We start from the raw sequence: 20353 nt of genomic DNA, 5'->3' as shown, positions 1-20353 counted from the left end.
TATGGCTTATACCGCATGTTTGTTTGATTCCACTGGTGTGCATACATCCATTGAGAGAAGAAGAAAAAGAAGTGTCTATTGCAAACTTGTTAAAAGGGAAAAGGGACTCCCACTGTTTTTTTTTTTTTTTTTCCTTTGGAGGGCCTCTATTTGAGAACAGGATGTTAACTCTTTGTGTCTCAGAAAAGAATGACTTCTTTGTGCATTTTAAATTTTGAAAGAAGGCTTCTTTACTGATGGAATGTCATAAATGAGAGAAAAAAACGTTACAGATTACCACAATTCTGGAAGTTGACGTTTCTTCAGAAATCGAGAGTACATTAGCACGTGGGACAACTTTTATTTCATTCTGAACATGCTTAAGCTGTTTGTACAGAGCAATTTACGTATGGCTACAAAAAAACTTAGAAGCACTTTATTCTAGAACAATCGGTATTTCTGTAAAACTTCTGGCTGGGTCTTCGTTGTTTTTATTTTGGAAGATTCAACAGGGACTGTGCAAAATCTAGACAGTTGAGTAACATGGCTGTTCAAGAACGTTTTATGCATTCGTACGTGACCTCCCTCTGGAGCTCTCTGCTGGTTACATCAATGCTCTGGGCGGCCTCAAAGATTTCAGTGCTCGTTTAACCCAGCTCCACCTCTAACAGGAGTACGTGTATAGAGAGAAAAGGACAGAAATAGACAGATGTAGGTCAAGCTAACTCCTGGTCCCCAAAACTACTTTTGCAACTCCAGAAAGTGGAGCCGTGGCTGAAACGTGGAGTGGCTTTAGGAGACAGTGCCTTTGAAACTGAATGAGACGTGGACGTCCTTTAATCCTGTGGTCCTAGGCACAGAGTGCCCTTCACGGAGGAGGCATGAAAGTGGGTAAGAGGCAGGCATGCGCCTGTGAGAACAATGGGTCTGGAGGTCTAGTTCCCCAGGGGATTTGGAAAGAGAAGAGTTAATGGCCCTCACGTTCTCCCCACTCACTCCCTGTATCGTCCCCACAACGTTCCAAAGGGCTGGGCTCAGTGACAGCACAGCCCAGTCCCTAAAATGAAGAGGGAGCTTCTCTATTCTTCAGCATCTCTCGAATTAATTAGCTGGAAATGAGTCTTGTCAATGTTTTGGAAAGGCAGAAAGGGTGAAAAGAGATTGCTAGAATTAATCACAGTGAGAAACCTACTTCAACTGCCTGCCAGAGTTCAGAAAACCCAACGAGCAGAGAAGAAAAGTAATCAGGCCGACCCGCCATCTGAAGGAACAAATGGAATCCGAGCAAATGCCCCAGTCTTTGCCGAATAAGGGATACGCCCTCCAGGAAAAGAATTTATTATCTGCCGCCACAGTAAGTACAATATATGACTTAAATGCACACTGTATCCATGGGGACAAAGGAAACCGAACGGTTACGTTTCTAAAGCAAAGAAACCACAAAATACTCAAGTTACTTTCACTTTCGAGCTCATACACATCTAACTCTATTACCTAAGATTCACGGATGCCTGAATTTGTACTTAACAAATCTTCAAACACTTGCAATGTTATATGCTGCGGAAGATGGAAAGTCCGGGAAACAGATTCCCAAAATTCAGATGCTTCAATGGAGAGTTCGTTCACTAAGAGAAAAAAAAGAAAACAAAATTGCAGATCTATTTCTAAGAATCACCCAAGGGAAAACACACACGCACATGCACACGCGCACACGCACGCACACACGCAGGCACGCACACAGCTGAGGGAGGGACCTGAAACAACCCATTCCACAAGACGAAGGGGGCTTACCTGCATCGGCTGCCTCGCCAGGAAAACCCGATTGCTGTCAGAAACTTTTAGACCGCACAGAAATTTTGACGTGCTTTTTGTATGTCTCCCCCCAGACGAGTCGGAACTTCTCATTTTTAAGAAAATGGCAGCTTAAAGCTTGACCAAAATGTTATTTGCGATTAAACTGAGGGCTTTCTTGGCCATCTGAGAAGGCAACACGCTCCCATCCGGGTTCTCGGGAAGAAGCTCTGCCCATGGGCAAGGGAACAGGGGGTGGGGGCTGCTGTGCACAAACCGGCTGCTCCCTCAGCATACTCACCAGCGGAGGTGTGCCACTGGTGGATTTCAGAATCAGCCTGTCACCCCTCTTTTCAACTTCCAAACCCATCTTTTTGAGCAGGGAGGCGTCGGCCAGCCCCTGCTGCTCCATCTTTGCGATCAAGTCTTGGTTCTGACTGTTGTCTTCTGTAAGGTTTCGGATGGCATACACCACCCACTGGGTCAGGACTGGAAGTGGGGTGAAGGAATCTACCAACACACTTTCCCGGTTCAGGAGTCGCACGCGAGCACTACCGGAAAGGAGGGGGACGAACCCGGCACTGGCGAACGAGCTCCTCCTGACCATGTGTCATGAGCACCCAGAGGGGGAAATGATCGAACAGACGTGACACAGGAATCGTACAGGTATGTCCCACGTGCGTGTGCATGTGTGTGATATCCAACAACGGGCACACAGACGTACTTACTTAACGAAGACCCGTTGAATGAACGAGCAAGGAAGCAAAAGCTGGGAGCAGCCACGTCTGAGGTCTATGATCTCTCTCTCTCTCTCTCTCTCTCACACACACACACACACGTTGGGTAATGTTATGGAGCCACCAGGGAAAGAATAAGAACACTACAGCATTAGTCACAAAGATGCCAAGTTAGAGGCAGGCGAGAGGACTCATCTTGTTTAGAGCAAGCTCAGTTATAAATACGAATTGTTCCCTAGGAGTCACCATGGAATTTCCCTCATTCCGCCGCATTTGCAAGATGAAGCCAGAAGGCCTTTGAAGGATTTGCTGTATTTAGTTTGAATACTTGTGCTCTCAAGAAAGCATCTCATCCCCTCGGCCTTGCTGGGCCCCGGCCCTAATTTTGCGTGTCCTGCACAGCAGCCTTCACAGCAGACAGTAGAGAGCCCATGAAGACGACAGAATCGCTGCATTTACTGAGGTCTTTTAGTGACCAAGAGCTGTGAAAATCTCAGGGAAGCGTTAAGTTGCTGCTGCATGTTGTTCTACAAGAAAACTATAGAAGTTGCCTCGGGCACCAACCAGCATTCGGCGCTGGGTCCAGGGATGCATCAGACTTGTCGAATACGGCGGGCCTGGCCTGGCACCTTCTGCGGTTCCGGAGGGAACATCAAACACCTGGGGTGGGGCAGATGCTTTCTCCAATGAAGAAAGGCCTCCCTGCCCACCATCGGATGGAAGCTGGCAAGAAAAACAAACCCTTTCCCCGATCGTCAGATGTTTCCTGTGCAGGCATTTCTGGTGTCAGAATGGGGGCATCTGTGCCCCCAAATTGTATCAGGCTCTCCAGTCTGAAGGGTCAACACTTCTGACCCTGTCCCAGCTCCCAGCATAGTGGTGAGGCCGGTGCTCAGACATTTCTAGCTCCCTCAACTGGACACAGGAAGCCACAGAGAAAGGCTTCAATATGTATAAAGGCTCCCAAAAACACCCCCCCCCGCCCCGGGGTCGCTGCGCACCCTTCGTGCCGGGCGCCCTTCGCGACCCGGGCTGCCTCTGAGCGCGGGGAGTCAGGCGCGCCCACCGCGTGTCTCCGACGGCTCCTCCAGGCGCACCGCTAAAGTAGGGGCATCAGGGTGGCTCAGTCGGGTAAACGTCACCTGACTGTGACGTTCGAGGGCAGGAGCCGCACCAGATTCGCGTCTGTGCCTCCAGGCTGGCTCCAGACACAAAGTGAGTTGCGGACTTTGGAAGCCACGGCTGGCTGTTTCTACCTGTCCACCCAGACGCCCTGCGAGCTCCTCGGGGGCAGGTGTGACCCGCCTCTGTTCCAAGCACAGTGTCGGGGGATGTCTGTGGGACCTCCGAACGAGGAGTGCTAGCTCCCACTCGCCACGTGGGTGGGGCCGCGGTGGCACGGCAGTGACCCACACAGGCTGTGCTTTTCCTTCGGGTTCCTGGTGTGGTTTGCTGACTCAGGGCGTTGCACGGCCGAAAGATCAGATGAAAGAAAACCACTACAAACACAACCCAGGCGAGGAAGCTGCGTGCGTGGGGTCGATACAGGGTATGGGACAAGAGACACCGGGAGGATTCCCACGTGGGCAGATGAGAGGGCAGATCTCAATCACGTGCATCGTGGCGAGGCAACCAACGCGCCTTGTGGAAGCGGTGCCACGGCAGCTTAGTGGCACTTCACCCTGGAAGCGCTGGGAAACGAAAAACCCGCGCGCCCCCCACTCTGCACGTAGCAAAAGGGCAGCCCAGAGGAGAAGGAGAGGGGTGAAGATTCCCGGCGGTCAGACCGGGCAGGGGCGCCGCTCCCGGCTGGGCCAGCACGACTCCGGGAGCACAACGCAGCCGCTGTGAACTTCTCGAGGGACAGATTCGCGGCACAGCCACGCGGCGGACAACCTAACATAAGAAGCAGTAAAGCCCAAAGCAGAAAAGGCACGTCTGTCTTTTTCTGCACCTGGTGTTCAGGAGGCAAGAAGATGTGCGTAGACGGACTGGGGGGTCGGGAGAGGCAGGGCCACACGCTGGAGTCCGCTCCTTTGCACACCTTGAAGGTCGGAAATAACCGAACAGCAACCCCCCCCCCCCCCCGCCGACTTTTCACATGAATGTATGTTTCCCATTCTCGTCAATGTGAAGTCGTATTTCCTCCTGAAGGAGGATTTCGTGAAGTTCGAACGCGGTGCCCTGAGCAAACAGGAAAGGCCTGCCCTGCTTCTCCACCCTCCGTGAGCACCCACACTCGGGGTCTGTGTTGTCCCATCTATAAATTAAATGCCACACAGACATGCTCTCCTTTGTCCCTATTTCCAGGGAGAACGCTTTAGCACTACTGTCTAGGGACTCTGACTTAATCATAATTAAAAAACCAAATTTAGCGGTCGTTTCTTTCACAAAATTTGAGTTGAAAAGAGAAAACACCGAAACAAGCCCTTACAAGCGGCGTCTCACGCACACGAGCCTGGCTCATGAATATGCATGGCTCTCCTCGTTAGCGGCTGTGAAAGCCCGGAGCCCTGGGCAGCCTGCGCAGCCCTAGACAGCCCGAAGGGTCGCTAGGGAGATTAAAGGGAGTCCCGGTTAATATTCACATTGCCCTCTTGTTCCTTCTCTAAAGAGACAGACAGAGAGAAAGAGCGGGGGGAGAAAATTAAACATCTTCTAAAGTCTAATCCAACCAACACGTGAAGTGCTTTATTGTGCGCCTGGCTTTAGAGAGACAGCTTCTAAAGTTTCCATAGCTACTGCAAATACAAGGCGTGAGCCTGTGCGCGACAAAACTGCCCTGAAAGAGCCTTGCAATCAGCACTCGAGTGAGGGCTCCACAGGGCTGGCCGGCTCCTCAACAGGGCACTCTGGGGTCCGGACACAGGCACAAAGGGGACAGTGGCAATGAGCACCCCAGAACTGCCGTGCTTGGGAAGGAGGCTCCTCTCGGGCCCGGAGCCACAGCCCCGGGCTTCAGAGAGACCCAGCTCAACACCGAACCCTGCGGCCTTGGACAAGTCGGGTGGTGAGGTGTTAGTGAGGCACAAAAGTGTAGGCCCGGAGACAGTGCGATCTAGAAAATCTCCCAACACGGATGTGACGAACCAGCAGACTGACGTGCCAAATTCACTTTAAAGTCAGAGAATTAAAACACCGCAGTTGGAAGTGTCCGATGAGAAAGGTTCCATCTAAGAAGGGCAACACCCGTTCAGTTCTCAGAATCAGACACCTGTGTACCCAAACGCAGGGCCCGGGAGGACAGGGGCTCCGTTCTGGTCACCGCTCCAGCTCTGTGGCTGGAAGGATGCTGAGAACAGTGGTCAGCAAATTAGGGCCTGTGTTTTTGTACGGATGCAAGTTGACAATAGTTTTTATATTTTTAAATCATTGGGGGAGAAAAATCAACAGCTACTACTAACTGGTGACACATGGAAATTATTTGAAGCTCAAATTTCAGTACCCATAACCAATGAAGTTCTACTGGCACTTTATTCATGCCCATTCACTGACCTACTGACTATGGCTGCTTTCATGTTCCAACGGCTGAGCTGTGGAGGTGTGGTAGAGACCGTCTGGCTAGCAAAGCCAAAAATATTTACTAAATTTAAACCTTTACAGAAAAGGTTTGCCTACCTCTGGCCTAGAACACGGAAGGCACCAATAAATATTTGTTGAGTGAATAAATGAGCTTTTTAAAGTCCTGGCATTGAAAGACTTACATTAGTAGGGCGCCTGGGTGGCTCAGTCAGTTAAGCGGCTGACTTCGGCTCAGGTCATGATCTCACGGTTCGTGGGTTCGAGCCCCGTGTCGGGCTCTGTGCTGACAGCTTGGAGCCTGGAGCCCGCTTCGGATTCTGTGTCTCCCTCTCTCTCTGCCCCTCCCCCTCTCACACTCTTGGGGTGTGTGTCTCTCTCTCTCAAAAATAAACAAATGTAAAAAAAAAAATAAAAACTCACAATATCTAAATCAAAACAATTTAGCTTATGTTAAAAGATTTTGATAATGTGTGTATACATACTATCTATGTAATATCTATGATATTTTACATGTTATGAACCTGTACGTGCACAGCATACATCTATATTTAACATCATAACATACACAATATGTATATAACAAATGTAGGTACTATATACATAGGATCTATATTTAATTTTTGCTTTCGGGATACATTTTGAAAAATTATTTTTAGACAACAAGCCCATTGATGGCATGGGATTTACGTACTGCCTAACAAAGTCAACTATTTAGCAGGGCACAGAGCATAAAAACCTTTTACAAAGTTGGTGTGAGAACAGGATGTTCGATATGAGGCGAACCTACTTGATCAGGTTTTCGGGTTTCACAAAAACCGTGTAATTACCTGCCACGTTATAAATTAAGGTTTTCGTAATACGAAGTTACGGTTCTGCTAAAGATCAGGATGCTTTCAAACGACTTCCGTATCTAAACTAGTATCTTCACAGAAGTGGTAAAACTGAAGAATTTTTCAGAGTGCAAAGAAGTAGCCCAGTTTAAAATGCTTCTGAAAACGCTTTCCCTTGCTAAAAGACAAAATACTCCTAAATATGCCGATTCTGTCAGGCAAAGGATGAGCAGGCATCGAAAGGGCGGCTTCTCTTCCCGCGGCAATGACTTCCTTCCGCCTTCCTGCTAGCCACACAAGTCAGAGAACCTGCCCGTGTCGGGGGGGTGCTCTGGGGGGCCCCGCTTCCCAGGTCCTCACCAACCTCAGCCCTGCTCTTCACGTACTGACTTTCTGAGGGGAAAAAAGTGGCGCCTCTCAAACTGCTGCCCCGGGATCCCTGGGCTCCCCCGAGGCCTCTGCCGGAGGACGAGGACCTTGTCCAAACCACAGAGGACGTCCGAGTGGAGGTGGTGAAGGAGGAAGAGCTCACGATTCAGGGGTTTCTGGAGGGTGAGGGGCACCCAGCCGCGGACAGACGAGGGCCGGCGGTCAGGACACACCTGGAAAACACGGCCACCGTTCCTTCCCTTCCCGGGGCAGCACATGCTTTTCCTGCACGGACTGACTCGACCTCCAAGGGCCAACATACTTCCCTTTCCTTCTGCCTTCCTCTACCATAATTACCTTCTGCTCTTAACTCTCATTATGTCATCCGGCTAACCCCATGCTCTTCTCCGTCAGGAAATTAAAGCAGAAGTTTCTGCGGTGCGGATTCCATCCGGGGTCTCCCCGCCTGGCGCTGGAAGCCAGAGTGTGCCCAATAACCGCCACAAACCGCCCATCTGGCTCCCTCCTCCTCCTCCGAATCGTCGGCCTATCCGGTATCTGATTTCCCTCCGCACTTCTGCATTTTAACAGGAGGGAACATCTGTGGTTCAGGCGCTCCAGCGCCGTGCGGATCCGAGCCGTTCGAGGCTCTGCCGCGTGTTGTGTCCCGGAGGCACCGACAAATGAACGCGTGCGTCCTCGCTCATTTACCAATTACTGGCTAACTGTGAATCCTGAGCGTGGTAACGGGAAGACTGACCCGGCTGGTGGGGGCGGGGGGACAGCTGCCAGATTGGTGGATCACAGGCCACAGTCTGGAGAATATGAAAGAACACTTGTGTTTAGCACGAGCTCCAAGAAGGGGCAGGAAGGCGTCATCCCGGAACCACCCCCTCTGCAGGCAGGGGCCGTTTCCTGGCCTCTGAATCCCCAGGGGACTAGGACGTCACAGGAAGAGCCACGAGGCCCAAGAACACAAACTGCCCAATTCTGACAGAGCTGTGTCAGACACTATTCCTGGGCTGAACCCCAATCAGCCCCTTCTAGGTGATTCTGGAACAAAGGGTGCATTCTCTGTCCTTGGTAGGCACGATTTACTTTCCGCAAGTGGAGCTTCTACGGGGGGACCCGACACTGAGCACCTCGCGGGCCTCTGCTCCTCTCTCCCCACCTCAGGTGGCTCCGCGTCCCCAGCACCGTCACACGCGTGCGGACGCGGTCTGTCTCTTGCCCCCCACCCCCCCCACACCAGCCGGGTTAGGAGCGCTTGGTCCTTGACAAATCCCACACGTATAAAGCCCAAGCCTCCGAGATGAGCAAAGTGACACCGGCCGAGTGACGGGAGGAGGAGGCCCCTGCCCTCTGTCACCACACCCGCTCCCCACACCAGAAGCTCCTGCGGCCGAGTGAGGGCTGCGTGGGTAGCTCACAGCCGCGGGGTTTTGGAGGTAAGGGGTCCGAGGGCACTGCGACCAATTTCGTACATGACACAGTCTGGAGTCACTTGACTCACCACTTGAAAGCGCAGTGTGGCACGGGGCGGTCAGAGCGTGGCGTCCACATCCCACGACAGGTCTCGGATCAGAAACGGCCACCACCACTTCTAACTGAAACCACACTAAAGGCTTCTGGGGCCGTGAAGTGGTTCCATGTGCATCTGGGGCCGCACTCCAGGGTCACCTCCGAGACGCCGGGCGAGCCCCTGCGTGTCCCGTCTCAGCGGCGCCTGGCACGTGGCGGGCACGCAGCACGCGCTCGGTAAGCGGCGCGGGAAGAACCCCCAGGGCCCATCACGCTGCGCGCCCCCCTCCCCGGGCCCCCCTCCCGCGCCCCCGTCCCGCGCCCCTTCTCAGGCTGCGGTCACGGGGTGAACCGGACCCCTCCCACAGAACGGGTGATCACCTGCGTGCCGGGACCGCCGGCTTCGTCCCCGCAGCTCCTGGCGCGCGGAAGGAGAGACGCTTTCAGCGTCCGCGGGACGAATGCCCCCTGCCCGTCTTCTACCTACTCCGAAGCTCTTCCGGGGCAGGTGGGCCGTGAGTGAGAGGTTACTGAACACACGCGCGCGGGGGCCCAGCCCCACACGAAGTCAGCCCTCGCGCTGCAGGGGAGCGTTCGTCGGGGAGATGCGCTCTGGACACGACAAACTCCTAAAGGCACCGTGCCGCCCTGGTGCTGCGATCCCCGCTCGGGGCCGCGGCCGGAGACCGCGTGGAGCCACCTGGGACGGCCCGGCCCCCGAGGACGGAGCAATCGTGAGCAGAAGCCCGTGGTCGCACAGCAGAGACCCCCCGGGGGCTCCAGGCCCCGTCTGCCAGGCAAGAGGACGTCCGTAAGGTACCGTGTGCCCTCTGGGATGAAGGAACCGTCGGGTGAGCAGCAGTGACCTTCTCCGCAGCGACTCCGCGGTAAGCAAGGCTTTGCGAGAGGAACCGATTCCAGCGCCTCTCACGGAACCAAGACCGTCAGCGCATCTGCACGAAACAGTAAGAGCAAGTGCAGTAAACGTGTCGGCAGCGGCTGTGACACGCCCAGGACACGTCGGGGCTGTTCCGGGACCCAGAGGAAGCATTCGGTCCTCAGGATGCACTCTGCAGCAGGTACGGCCACCCTCCTTTTACGGACGGCGACACAAGACGCCGGGGCTCACGCTGGTCCGAGGTCACACACCCTCGGGCGGCTGAGCCAGGGTGGGAGGCGGGCTCGGCACCCACCCTCGCGACCACCGCGCTGCCTACTTCCGAGCACTTGTCCGTGAGCGTGGCCGACGAGGAGGGAAGTGGGGGCGGCGGGGGGGGGGGGGGGGGGAGGAGGCGGACAGAGCGGTTCTTCCTGTGGCTCAGTCTAACCGCAAGCCTCCTACCTCTGCCTCCAAGTCAGTTAAAGGGATGGTGGGTCTGCTGACACTTGAAGTGAGGTCCCTTTCTCTTCAAAGCAATCCCGAAGGACAGAATAAGCTTGCAGAGATTAGAGTGACTACCTCTGCAAAGCACCCCTGGAACTAGCTAACGGACAGTTCGAGGAGCGCCAGCGGCTCGGTCGGTTGCGTGTCTGACTCTTGGTTTCGGCTCAGGTCGTGACCCCACAGTTCGTGAGATCGAGCCCCACGCTGGGCTCTGTGCTGACACGGTGGAGCCTGTGCGGGATTCTCTCTCTCTCTCTCTCTCTCTCTCTGCCCCTCCCCTGCACACATGCTCGCTCGGTCTCTCTCCCCCAATAAAGAAATAAACATCAAGAAAAAACAGTTCAAAATGAAATTAGTATTTGGAGTAGAAAAAGTGAGTAGTCTCATCTAAATCACAGAAGATGAGTGTCAGTCTAGCGCTAACGAAGTCCGAAGTTTACACAGCGCAGCTAAGGGTCAGAAATACTTCTGAGAGAGCAAGGCTTCTGTTTCAACGACAAACAAACAGTGCGGGGGTTCTGGCAGATTTCAGACTAGACGAGACGCAGCAGGTGCCCCAGAGGGTGTGTTCACAAACCGCACGTGCCGGGGGCCTGAACACGTTACCACTGTCACTGGTCACCCGGGACGGTCCGCTCCACGGGTCGCCGTGCTGGCTTGTCTCCCCCCACCCCCCCCCCCCCCCCAGCTCCCAGAAAGTCGGCAGTCAACAGGGGTGGGCCCGCAGACGCGTCCGTTTCCCGCCCACACTCCCCCGCCCCGAAGCGAGCCCGTGAGCGGTGGTGTTTCTCATCCTGTGCTGTCGGCTTCCACTTCTCTCAGTAGCAGGGGAACTAAGGACAGAGCACAGACCCGGGAGCCCACTCATCCTGGTTACGGGAGGAGCTCGGCCGTGTCCGTTTTAAAGGAAGACCACTCGGCAGAAATTTATCACGTGCAACTGCCTTCCACGTTAACTGGAAATAAATACCACGGGCCCGCTGGGCTATTTATATGAAGGCCAAGCTGGTTGTGGTGGTGACGTTAAGTTCTAAGGTTCTTCCCTATGTCTCTCTTACAACTTCTAAAGTACCGGCCGCCTCACTCTGGCGAGAAAAATCTCATTCCGTTATAGAAATCTAATACTCTAACGTGTTTTTCCTCCTCTCTGCAGACAATCTGCTCCTTGAGCATTATACTGGAATTAGCACGGGATTTACATCCAAAGATGCGAACGGCTGATCACACACCCGGCTGTCTCAAGAAGTTAGCCATGATGTAGTTGCTCGTCAGCAAATGTGAAGACACCACGCTCCATGCTGGGAAAACAACAGTTCCCAGGATGGTCAGGTCCCCGCCCTTGTGGCATCTACATTCTAGAGACTGACTCACCGGACAAGGGCAGTGGGAGGCGGCCTCTCCGAGGAGGCACCACCACTCTCAGACCCACAGGCTACAAAGAAAGGGGTGTTGGGGCAGAGGGCTGCGGGCCGTGCACAAGCCCCAAGGCACGAAGAAAGGTCCGGGGTCACCTCTGTGTCGGGAGACTGGAAAGCAACAAGGCTTTCCACGGGAAGGCCTCCCTTGCAGGGAATCGGGATACGGTGAACAGTCTGTGTTTTACTCCAGTACAATTAGAACCTGGGGCAAGAACGAAGTAGAAAAATGAGGACCCTGTCTTGGGTAGCCGTGTGGAGCGTGGTTTCGAGAGGAAAGTGTGGGAACCGGGGCCCAGGAGGGGTCCGCCGAGGCCAGAGGAAGGTCCTGGAAAAGGACAGACCTGGGCTCAAGTTCCAACGCGGCCACTTCATACGATGTGCAACTTGGAGCCAGTTGACGCAACCGCAACAAGGTAGAGCTGGTCAGGTCACGTGTGAGGACGGCGGGAGGGGACACCTGCCGTGTGTCTTGCCTGGTCCCCGGCACACCTGAGAGACAGCGTGGGGCCCCGGGCAGGCTGTGGAGCCCCCGACCCCTCTGTCAGGCTGGGACTTCACTACCCTTTGCCTTGGCTGCTTCGTCCATTCGGGGGGGGACCATGCCCCAGTGTGTCAAACGATCACAGGACCCACATGAAGCTCTTGGGCCCTGGAGTCAGAAAGTGCGGGTTCTAAACACCAGGCCTGCTGCTCAGGAGTGCGGAGCCGTGGCCAGTCACGACCGTTTCTGCCTCAACTTCTTCTTCTGTAAAATGGGACAATGACAGTATCTGCTTCACGGTGGTCATGAGATTTCAGTAAAATCCTAATGTTTGGTGTAAAAGAGGCTAGTTCTGTTAGAAACATAGACGGTTACAGGGGCGCCCGGGTGGCTCGGTCGGTTGAGCGTCCAACTTCGGCTCAGGTCACGATCCCTCGGTCTGTGGGTTCGAGCCCCACGTCGGGCTCTGTGCTGACAGCTCGGAGCCTGGAGCCTGCTTCGGATTCTGTGTCTCCCTCTCTCTCTGCCCCTACCCCCTCATGCTCTGTCTCTGAAAAATGAATAAACCTTAAAAAAATATATTAAAAAAAAAAAAGCAGCAGCAGCAAAGCGGGAGGAGGAGGCCAGGGACCCTCACATCATTTTCTTGCTGAAAACCTGTTAGGATTTCCTGGTGTTTCCTACCCACACTCCGAAGTGCTTTCAGAGAGAAAGACAGAAGTCGTTTCGATTCTGACATAACCCGGTTTCTCTCAAAAACTGGGAAAATGTGTTGAGTTGCTATAGGTTGTTCCGGTCCCGAACCGGGAAGTACAGATTGTTACCTGCACGGGGCCATCATTCTGTGAGCTTCCGTAAGAACGTAAAATTAGGCCGCTACCCGAACATGAAGACGAGAATCTCTTGTAAAAAATAAGGCCGGTCGCAGTCGCGTGAAAAATCCCAAGTGCAGGCTTGGGACCCGGCTGTCCAACTGTCCTCTTCGGCCCGGCTTCCGTCCACCCGTGAGGCTCTTTCACAGCACGGGGCCGCTTCCAGTTGCACTCAGTTAACCCTAAAGAGAAGACCTGTCCGTCCCTCAAACGGCCTTTCCCGGCGGCTCGCAGGAACCAGCTGCCATTGCCGGGACGGCCGGGGCTCAACCCGCGAAGCCTGCTTCACCTCTACCTGGGAGGGAGGTTCGGACCAGAGGACAGAAGAGCGTGGAAAAGGGGACATCTGGAAGCGAGCTTTCTTTTTCTGTTTTCTGGATTTGCGCGAGCATCCAAGGTGAAGAAGGGGTGGCCACGAGGATAAGAAAGCCTGAGGATCCGGAGGCCTTCCTTCCCGACTGCGGCCCCCACGCCTCACTCCCGTGAGGCAGGCCCGGCGTTTCCCCCAAGTTCCTCGGGGCCCACGTGGTTTGTCGGGAGAGACACCAGCAGGCTCGGGTCGCGTGCTGGTGGCTGGCGCGGCCCTCCTCCGTCCCACCCGCGGGTCCTCCTGTCGCGAAAGTGGCCTCCGCGCAGAGGCTCAGCCCACAGCTTCCTTCATGTGGTCAACAGGGACTCACCGAGGGGCCGCCGCCGGCCCTCCTTCCTCCAGAGACTCACTCACTCACCCGGTAGGGTTTGTTTGTTTGTTTAAATCTGTTGGTTCTAGAAAGTGGTACAGAGAGTACAACACTTCCTGCCAGGAATGACGATCCCAAAACACGAAAGCCAGGGAGTCACCATCTCACGGTGCTGAACCGGCCGTGGGGCGTCCACGCTCTGCCCAGACCCTTCTCCGTCACTGCTGAATCTGACCGAGGTCATTTTGGGCAAAAATCCTGACTTTAGGGTTCCCTGGAACAGGTTCCCTCGATGCCAAACTTCTCTCAAGTGTTTTACAAAATACGCAGTCTGTGTAGCAATGGCATTTAAGTACAGCAACTGTAAAAAGTCCTTTAGTAACATCCTCAACACATCCCAAACTGCTCTTTTTACTAAAGGGAATGCAAAAAAAGAAAAACTGGCAAATACTTAACTTGGTAACAAAATACAAACATCCAGTTAAATGCTACGACTACTTACTAAGCACAGACCATGCGCCAGGACTGCGTACGTTTCACGTGGGTGGTCAGTGGGGTCCAAACTCGCCAGCTCTTTCGAAGGCAGACCTCACCCTCAGGGCCCGCTGTGCCCACCAAGTGCCCCAGGGCTCACGCACGATCTGCCAGCGATGTCGCTCGGTAATGCCATTTGGGGACGCAAGGGAGGTGCATTACCGAGCACGAAGGGGATGTGCTGGTGGGACGCCTGCCTGGCTCAGGGGGCAGACCACACAGCTCTAATCTCGGGTGATGGGTTTGAGCCCCACATCGGGCAGAGAGATTACTTGAAAATAAATAAACAGAAGGATCTCCCGGTGACCGGTCGACTTTGCTGAATATGCTTTCAAAGGGAATGCAGACTGCTCTGTGCAGAGACAGGCTTCTGAAACCCCCCAGGGGCTGTGTTTGGACACTGTCACGCATGTGAAGTTTAGGCTGTTTTCAGACTTTTCTTTTCTCTCTCTCTTCCTTCCTCCCTCCCTCCCTCTCCCTTTCTTTTTTAGAGAGAGAGAACACGTGTGTGAGTGGAGGAGAGGGAGGAAGAGGGAGAGAGAGGGAGAATCATAAGCAGGCTTCACGCTCAGCATGGAGCACGACGCGGGGCTCAATGTCACGACCCTGGGAACGTGACCTGAGCCCAAGTCAAGAGCTGAACGCTTAACTGACTGAGCCACCCAGGCGGCCCTGAGACATTTCTTTATGGTCAAATCCATACGGGAGATAGCAATTTTCTGAAACACAAAGTCAAGAATCAGCAAAGCTCTCTTTATGCTCTTCTCCATACTGTAGAGACGCTGGGGGACAGGTGCAGAATGACCACCATGTAGACAGAACGTTACAGGAAGCGATTCTGAAAAGTGAGTATCTGGTCCGTGCAGACAATGCGACGCTCGGCACGAAAAAAGAAATGAGAAGTCATGGAGCAGACTGGAATGCGGAGCACCAATGACAGAAGCCAGTCTGCAAAGGCCACCTACTGTGTGATCCCGGCATCTGCAGGGCACTCCAAACAAGGTATTAACCACGGAGATCAGAAAAAGATCTGCGTTTGCAGGCAGAGGACAGAGGATTCCCCGGGCCTCCACGTATTACAATGGGGGATGCACGTCCTTACGCACTTGTCCAAACTCAGCGCACATGACACCAAGAGCGAATCCTCCTGGAAAGTGCGGACCACGGGTGACAATGACATGTCAGTGGGTGTTCACCACGTGCGGCAAACGTCCCACCCCGGTGGGGATGGAAATGCACAGGGAATCTCTGTACTGTCTTCTCCATCTTGCTCGTCAGCCTACCACTGCTCCAAGAAAAGCCCAGGAGAAAAGAGAGTAACGTTAGGAATGAATCTTTCATGTAGTTTCAGAATTCAAAATACTTTCTCAGGCTGGCAAACTCACCACGACCATGGAAGACCAGTCGGGAGAAACTATTTCGGCCAGGATGTCTAATACATATCCCAGAGATGTTCTTTCCCTAAAGTTATACTCATCAGTATGAGTATATATCGGTATATAACAGCACCTGTTATATTAATCAGCCACAAGTGTGCCGCAGGATCCTTCAGATTAAGAATAGGTGGCAACAGATCTTTGCATGACGTTTTGTTTCAGGTTTCAAACGCATTTTACGTGGTGTTACTTCAAACGTTAATAGGAACTATCAGGAAGTAAAATGGCGAAAATGCTGTGTCATCGCAAAGCCAGGTGGCTGAAGTGACAGGCCATCCAAGGAAGCGGCTTCCACGGCCACTCGCACACTACCTGCGGTGTGACGGCAGCCCTGCCCTGGTCCCTGTGCAGGCTGAGTACGTGCCAAGGGGGAGGTGGCAGACCACACGGCCCACCCCGGGCTTCTCACCAAGGGAAAGGGCAGACTCCCATCTCCTAGCTTAGGTGAGAATAAACCCCAAGCATTCTTGCTTTTTTTTTTTTTTTTTAATCTTTATTTATTTTTGAGAGACAGAGAGAGAGCGAGCTCGAGAGGGGAAGGGCCAGAGGGAGAGGGAGACACAGGATCCGAAGCAGGCTCCAGGCTCCGAGCTGTCGGCACAGAGCCGGACGCGGGGCTCGAACTCACGGACAGCGAGATCGTGACCTGAGCTGAAGTCAGAGGCTTAACGACGGAGTCCCCCAGGCGACCCCAGGCAATCTTGCTCTTTGTGAGTCAACGAGGCACAGCCAACCCTGGTGCATCCTGACCTCTGAGATGGGAACGGCTGAGCAACCAGGCTCGGCGAGACACAGCCTGAGGACAGGCGTGGGCGGCGCGTGCCCCCCGGCGGGTTCTCACCTCTGTCACCTCTGGGCGCCCTCGGGGAGAACCACTTTCTGTGCCTCAGCCTGCGGGACGCAGAATCTGCGCGCTGACGATGCTCGTCATTTGTAGCCTCTGTTTCAGAGACGCGGGAAAACCGCGAAGCAGGGGCCACCCGAAGGAGCGCAACTCCAAGTGTGTGCGTCTCACTTAAAAATGGTCTACTTGCCACGACACCTGAACCAGGAAGCGGTCCACTTTTGTGAAAGCCTCATTCATTACAGGACGCGGACTCCTCCGGCCATCGGCTTCAGGCCCTGGGGACCTGGTTGCTAGGATACCATAAAAGCCACACAAACAGGGCTTCTTTCCCCTTTCACTGTGAATGGTGCCATTTAGATGCATCCGTGTGTGTGTGTGTGTGTGTGTGTGTGTGTGTGTGTGTCGGGGGGCTGGTGGCAGCGTGTCACACTCTTAGCAGCCTGGGAGCGGCACCCGCACATTGTCTGGTCCTCGGCCCGTGCTTGGCTCACGTCACACGGGGCCCCGGGGAGGCCTCCCCTGACCTGCAAAGCTGTGTGTGTACAGACTTGTTTGCTCTGGTCGGGGAGAAATGTTGGGTCTGTACATCTTCAAACGCACTAGGTGAGAGGCAAGACAAGCAGCGAGGGGCTTTACAAAACCAAATCAAATCACTGGCCAGCTAAACCGAAAGTTTATCTTTTTCAACTAAAACAGCATTAAAGGAACAGAACAAATAATCACCGTTTATCAGCTATTTCATGCTGGGGACTCAGAAACACAGAAGTAAATAAAAAATAAATGGCTCTTTCCCTCCAGAAAGAGGAGGGACAGCTTTCCCTCAGAACGACTTCCTAGCCGTTCGCTGCACTGAACGTCCGGGTGGGCAGTGTAGGGTACTGACAGCAGAAAGGCACCGTTCTGTGAACACGGCGCCAGCACTCCTTTGGCGTGGAAGCGCACGGACCCCACCAACTCTAGCCCCTTGTGCCCTCCCGAAGTATTTCAGACACTTCTCTGAACGGCCCCCCTCTGGCTGCTGCGTGGCAGGTCCAGTCACAAGCCTGGACTCCCCGGTAAGTACAGAGCTGGGGCGCCTGGGTGGCTCAGTCGGTTGAGCGTCGGACTCTTGACTTCGGCTCAGGTCACGACGCCAGGGTCGTGAGACTGAGCCTCACCTCGGGCTCCGCGCGGAGCACGGAGCCTGCTTAAGAGTCCCTCTCTGCCCCTCCCCCTCTAAAATGAAAATAAAATAATAAATAAGAAGGACAGAATGGAATATATTTCCATCATTTCCCAGGATGTGGCACTTACAGTCCAGAGTCTCCAAAATGCACATAAGAACGGTAAGGACTCCACGCAGTCCTGCTGGAGACAGGCTTGGGCAGCACGGTTCGTGCGTGTGCGTGCGTGTGCGCACAGATATGCAGGTACGGACATACGGTTTAGAAGCCTTCCCTCAAGTAATAGCCGTTCAAGACACCACATAAAACTCTGTGCTTTGGAACACACTCTGGTAACGCTCCCTTGGATCCGTGGGGTCCAGTGTGGAGCGTGTCCCGAGGTGTAAACGCACGGGGACACAGATCCCACCCGGGGTAAGCTGTCCTCGAGGGAAGGGGTTACATATGCGGGTCCGTCCGTGCGGTGTGCTCACGGGGACGCGGAGCGCAACTGACCCATAAAGACGCGCTGGCGCGCTCTGCTTGGTCCCGGGGGTCACGGAAGGATCCCAGAGAGGAAGACACCCAGGTCTAGAGTTCCAGAGGAGGAGGGAGGGGAAACGGGAAGGGGGGGTCCATCTCCAGGCTCAGGGGTGCATCTTGATCATGCACGGTTGCAACAGAGCGCTGAGCGGGTACCACGTGCTACACGTTCGGCAAGATCGGTCCAAGACTTGTACCCAACACAGCGGATTACCCACGTGTCCCGGAGAAAGTACGCCTGAAAGGAACGCCGTGACGGAGCGAAGCGAGCACGCACGGGCAAGTCTAGACCCCTGAATTCAGACGAAGCACGGGCCTTACAGTCAGACACACCTGGGCCTGCACCCTGGCCCTGCCCCTCCCGCGCTGGGCGAATCTGGAGCGGCCGGCGTCAAGGAACCAGCTGCCTGGGCTTTAGCGTTCTCGGCGGGAAATGGAAATAAACGTTCCCAATGAAGCGGGTGGTCTTAGCCCCAGTGAAGGGGCCGGAACAGGACGTGGCACGCGGGAAGAACCCAAAAGGTGACTTAAAAAACTTGTGCGTGGCGCAACAGAACACACACATCCGAGGGCACGTCTTGAGGGGTTTCCTCACGTGGATGTGTCCCCGTGACTCCACCTACACCGAGACTAAGGACGCGCCCGCACCCCATCCCGGAGGGCCCCCGCGTGCCCCTTCCCTAGTAATACCCACCCTCCCACCTGCACACATGGTAGGAACAGGCCACCGTTCATTTATCCCTTCTACCACGGATGAGTCCCGGGATGCTCCCACCTTGGGGTTATTATCAATGGCTCTGCTGTGAAGGCTCTTGCACGCCTGGAAGACACACGCGTGCACTCCCCTCGGGGGAAGGTGCCGGGAAGGGCACCACTGGCTCGCAGGCCGGGTGTGTGCGTTGTGTTAGGAGACGCGGCCAGAACGTTTGCAAAGGGGTTACTCCAATCTACGTCTTCCCCAGCAAGGCTCGGAGGTTCAGGTTGCTGCTCCACACCCTTGCCATCACTTCATACTGTCGGCCCTCGCCATTAGCCATTCCGGTGGGTTTCTCACTGTGGGTTAATTGTGCATTTCCCTGACTGATGACACCGAGCTCTTTCCCCAGGTGTGCTGGCCATTTGGATTTCTTCTTTTCTGAAATGCCATGAGTCTCCTGTTCGTTTTGTTTTTAAATATATACATTTTAAAGTTTATTTTGAGAGAGAGAGAGAGAGCGAGAGAGCGCGCGCGAGAGCGAGAGAGCACAACTGGGGGATGGGCAGAGAGAGAGACAGAGAATCCCATGCAGGCTCCACACTGTCAGCACAGAGCCCGATGCAGGGCTTGAACCCATAAACCATGAGATCGTCCATCATGATCCTGTGAGGATAGGAGTAGGGCCTGTTTTATAAGCAAAGAAGCTTAAGGCCAAAGAAAGTAAATGCAGTGCTTACAAACTAGGAGGGGTGGGGTGCGGGTGTTGGACCCAGCGGCTGCCACTCTTGCCCCGGGCCACACCTCCTCGACACGGGTCAGGTCACAGGGGAAAACACAGTTTGTTTAATATTTCTGTAAACTACTTGCTACATTTCTGTACGCAAGGAAACTTACAAATGAGGTGTTTCAGTGTTAGAGAGAGAGAAAGAGAGAGAGAGAGAAAGAGAAAGGAAGGGAAAAAAGAGAAAAGAACAGAAAAAAACTCCTGTTTGGATTCTCTATGCCTGTCCCCTCCCCCTCCAATAAAAACAAAACAAAACAAAACAGCCCACATCAAGGACAGCTGATGAAAACACAGATCAAAAAAGAATAAAAGGAAAACATTTCAAATAAAGCTCAGTGGTTTCTATTTGGGAGCAACAACAACAAAAAATCCCACTTGCCACAATAAACTGACAAACAAGGAACTGACCCTGTGGTGGTGGGGCTGGAATTTTCCGATGGCCTCAGCTACCGTGTCATTACTGTGGGTGACCCACAAGCGAGCGGGCGAGTGAACAGCTGGGGCCTGGCTGGGCTCGTGCCCCTGGAGCAGCTGTGGAGGGCAGGTCTTCCCAGTGAAGCGCCCCTTTGACATGCTGCCCTCTCCCTGAGACTGGAAATCCCCGCTGGTTTCTAGAATCTATCTCCAAGAAATGGAGCCTCGGGCCTCATTCCTAGCCTGGGGGCAGGGGCGGCGGCCCTCGGCGGCTCTGATAGGAGAGCCAGCCTGAAGTTCCTAATCCCCAAGGGTGGCCAAGAAAGTGGCAGTCTCACAGGGTCCCCCGCACTGATCTCCTTTGGGGACCGA

The 20353-nt window shown here is 54.1% G+C and overlaps 1 protein-coding gene across 2 annotated transcripts in view; it reads right to left on the bottom strand.

Annotated features, from left to right (window-relative positions):
• Window positions 1-324: 324 nt before the first annotated feature.
• ATXN10 (ataxin 10) overlaps window positions 325-20353 on the bottom strand; it is a 165850-nt gene continuing 145821 nt past the window's right edge. For both annotated transcript variants that reach the window (XM_042948115.1, XM_042948116.1), the window contains exons 11-12: window positions 2072-2259; window positions 325-1604 (exon numbers count right to left, since the gene is read on the bottom strand). In XM_042948115.1, the coding sequence (XP_042804049.1) occupies window positions 1602-1604; window positions 2072-2259 (191 nt within the window). In that variant the 3' untranslated portion in view covers window positions 325-1601. The remainder of the gene's footprint in view (window positions 1605-2071; window positions 2260-20353) is intronic.

The sequence above is a fragment of the Panthera leo genome, chromosome B4 (genome assembly GCF_018350215.1).
Source record: "Panthera leo isolate Ple1 chromosome B4, P.leo_Ple1_pat1.1, whole genome shotgun sequence".
Taxonomy (NCBI): Eukaryota; Metazoa; Chordata; class Mammalia; order Carnivora; family Felidae; genus Panthera; species Panthera leo.
This window is presented reverse-complemented; position numbering and strand designations above follow the sequence as displayed.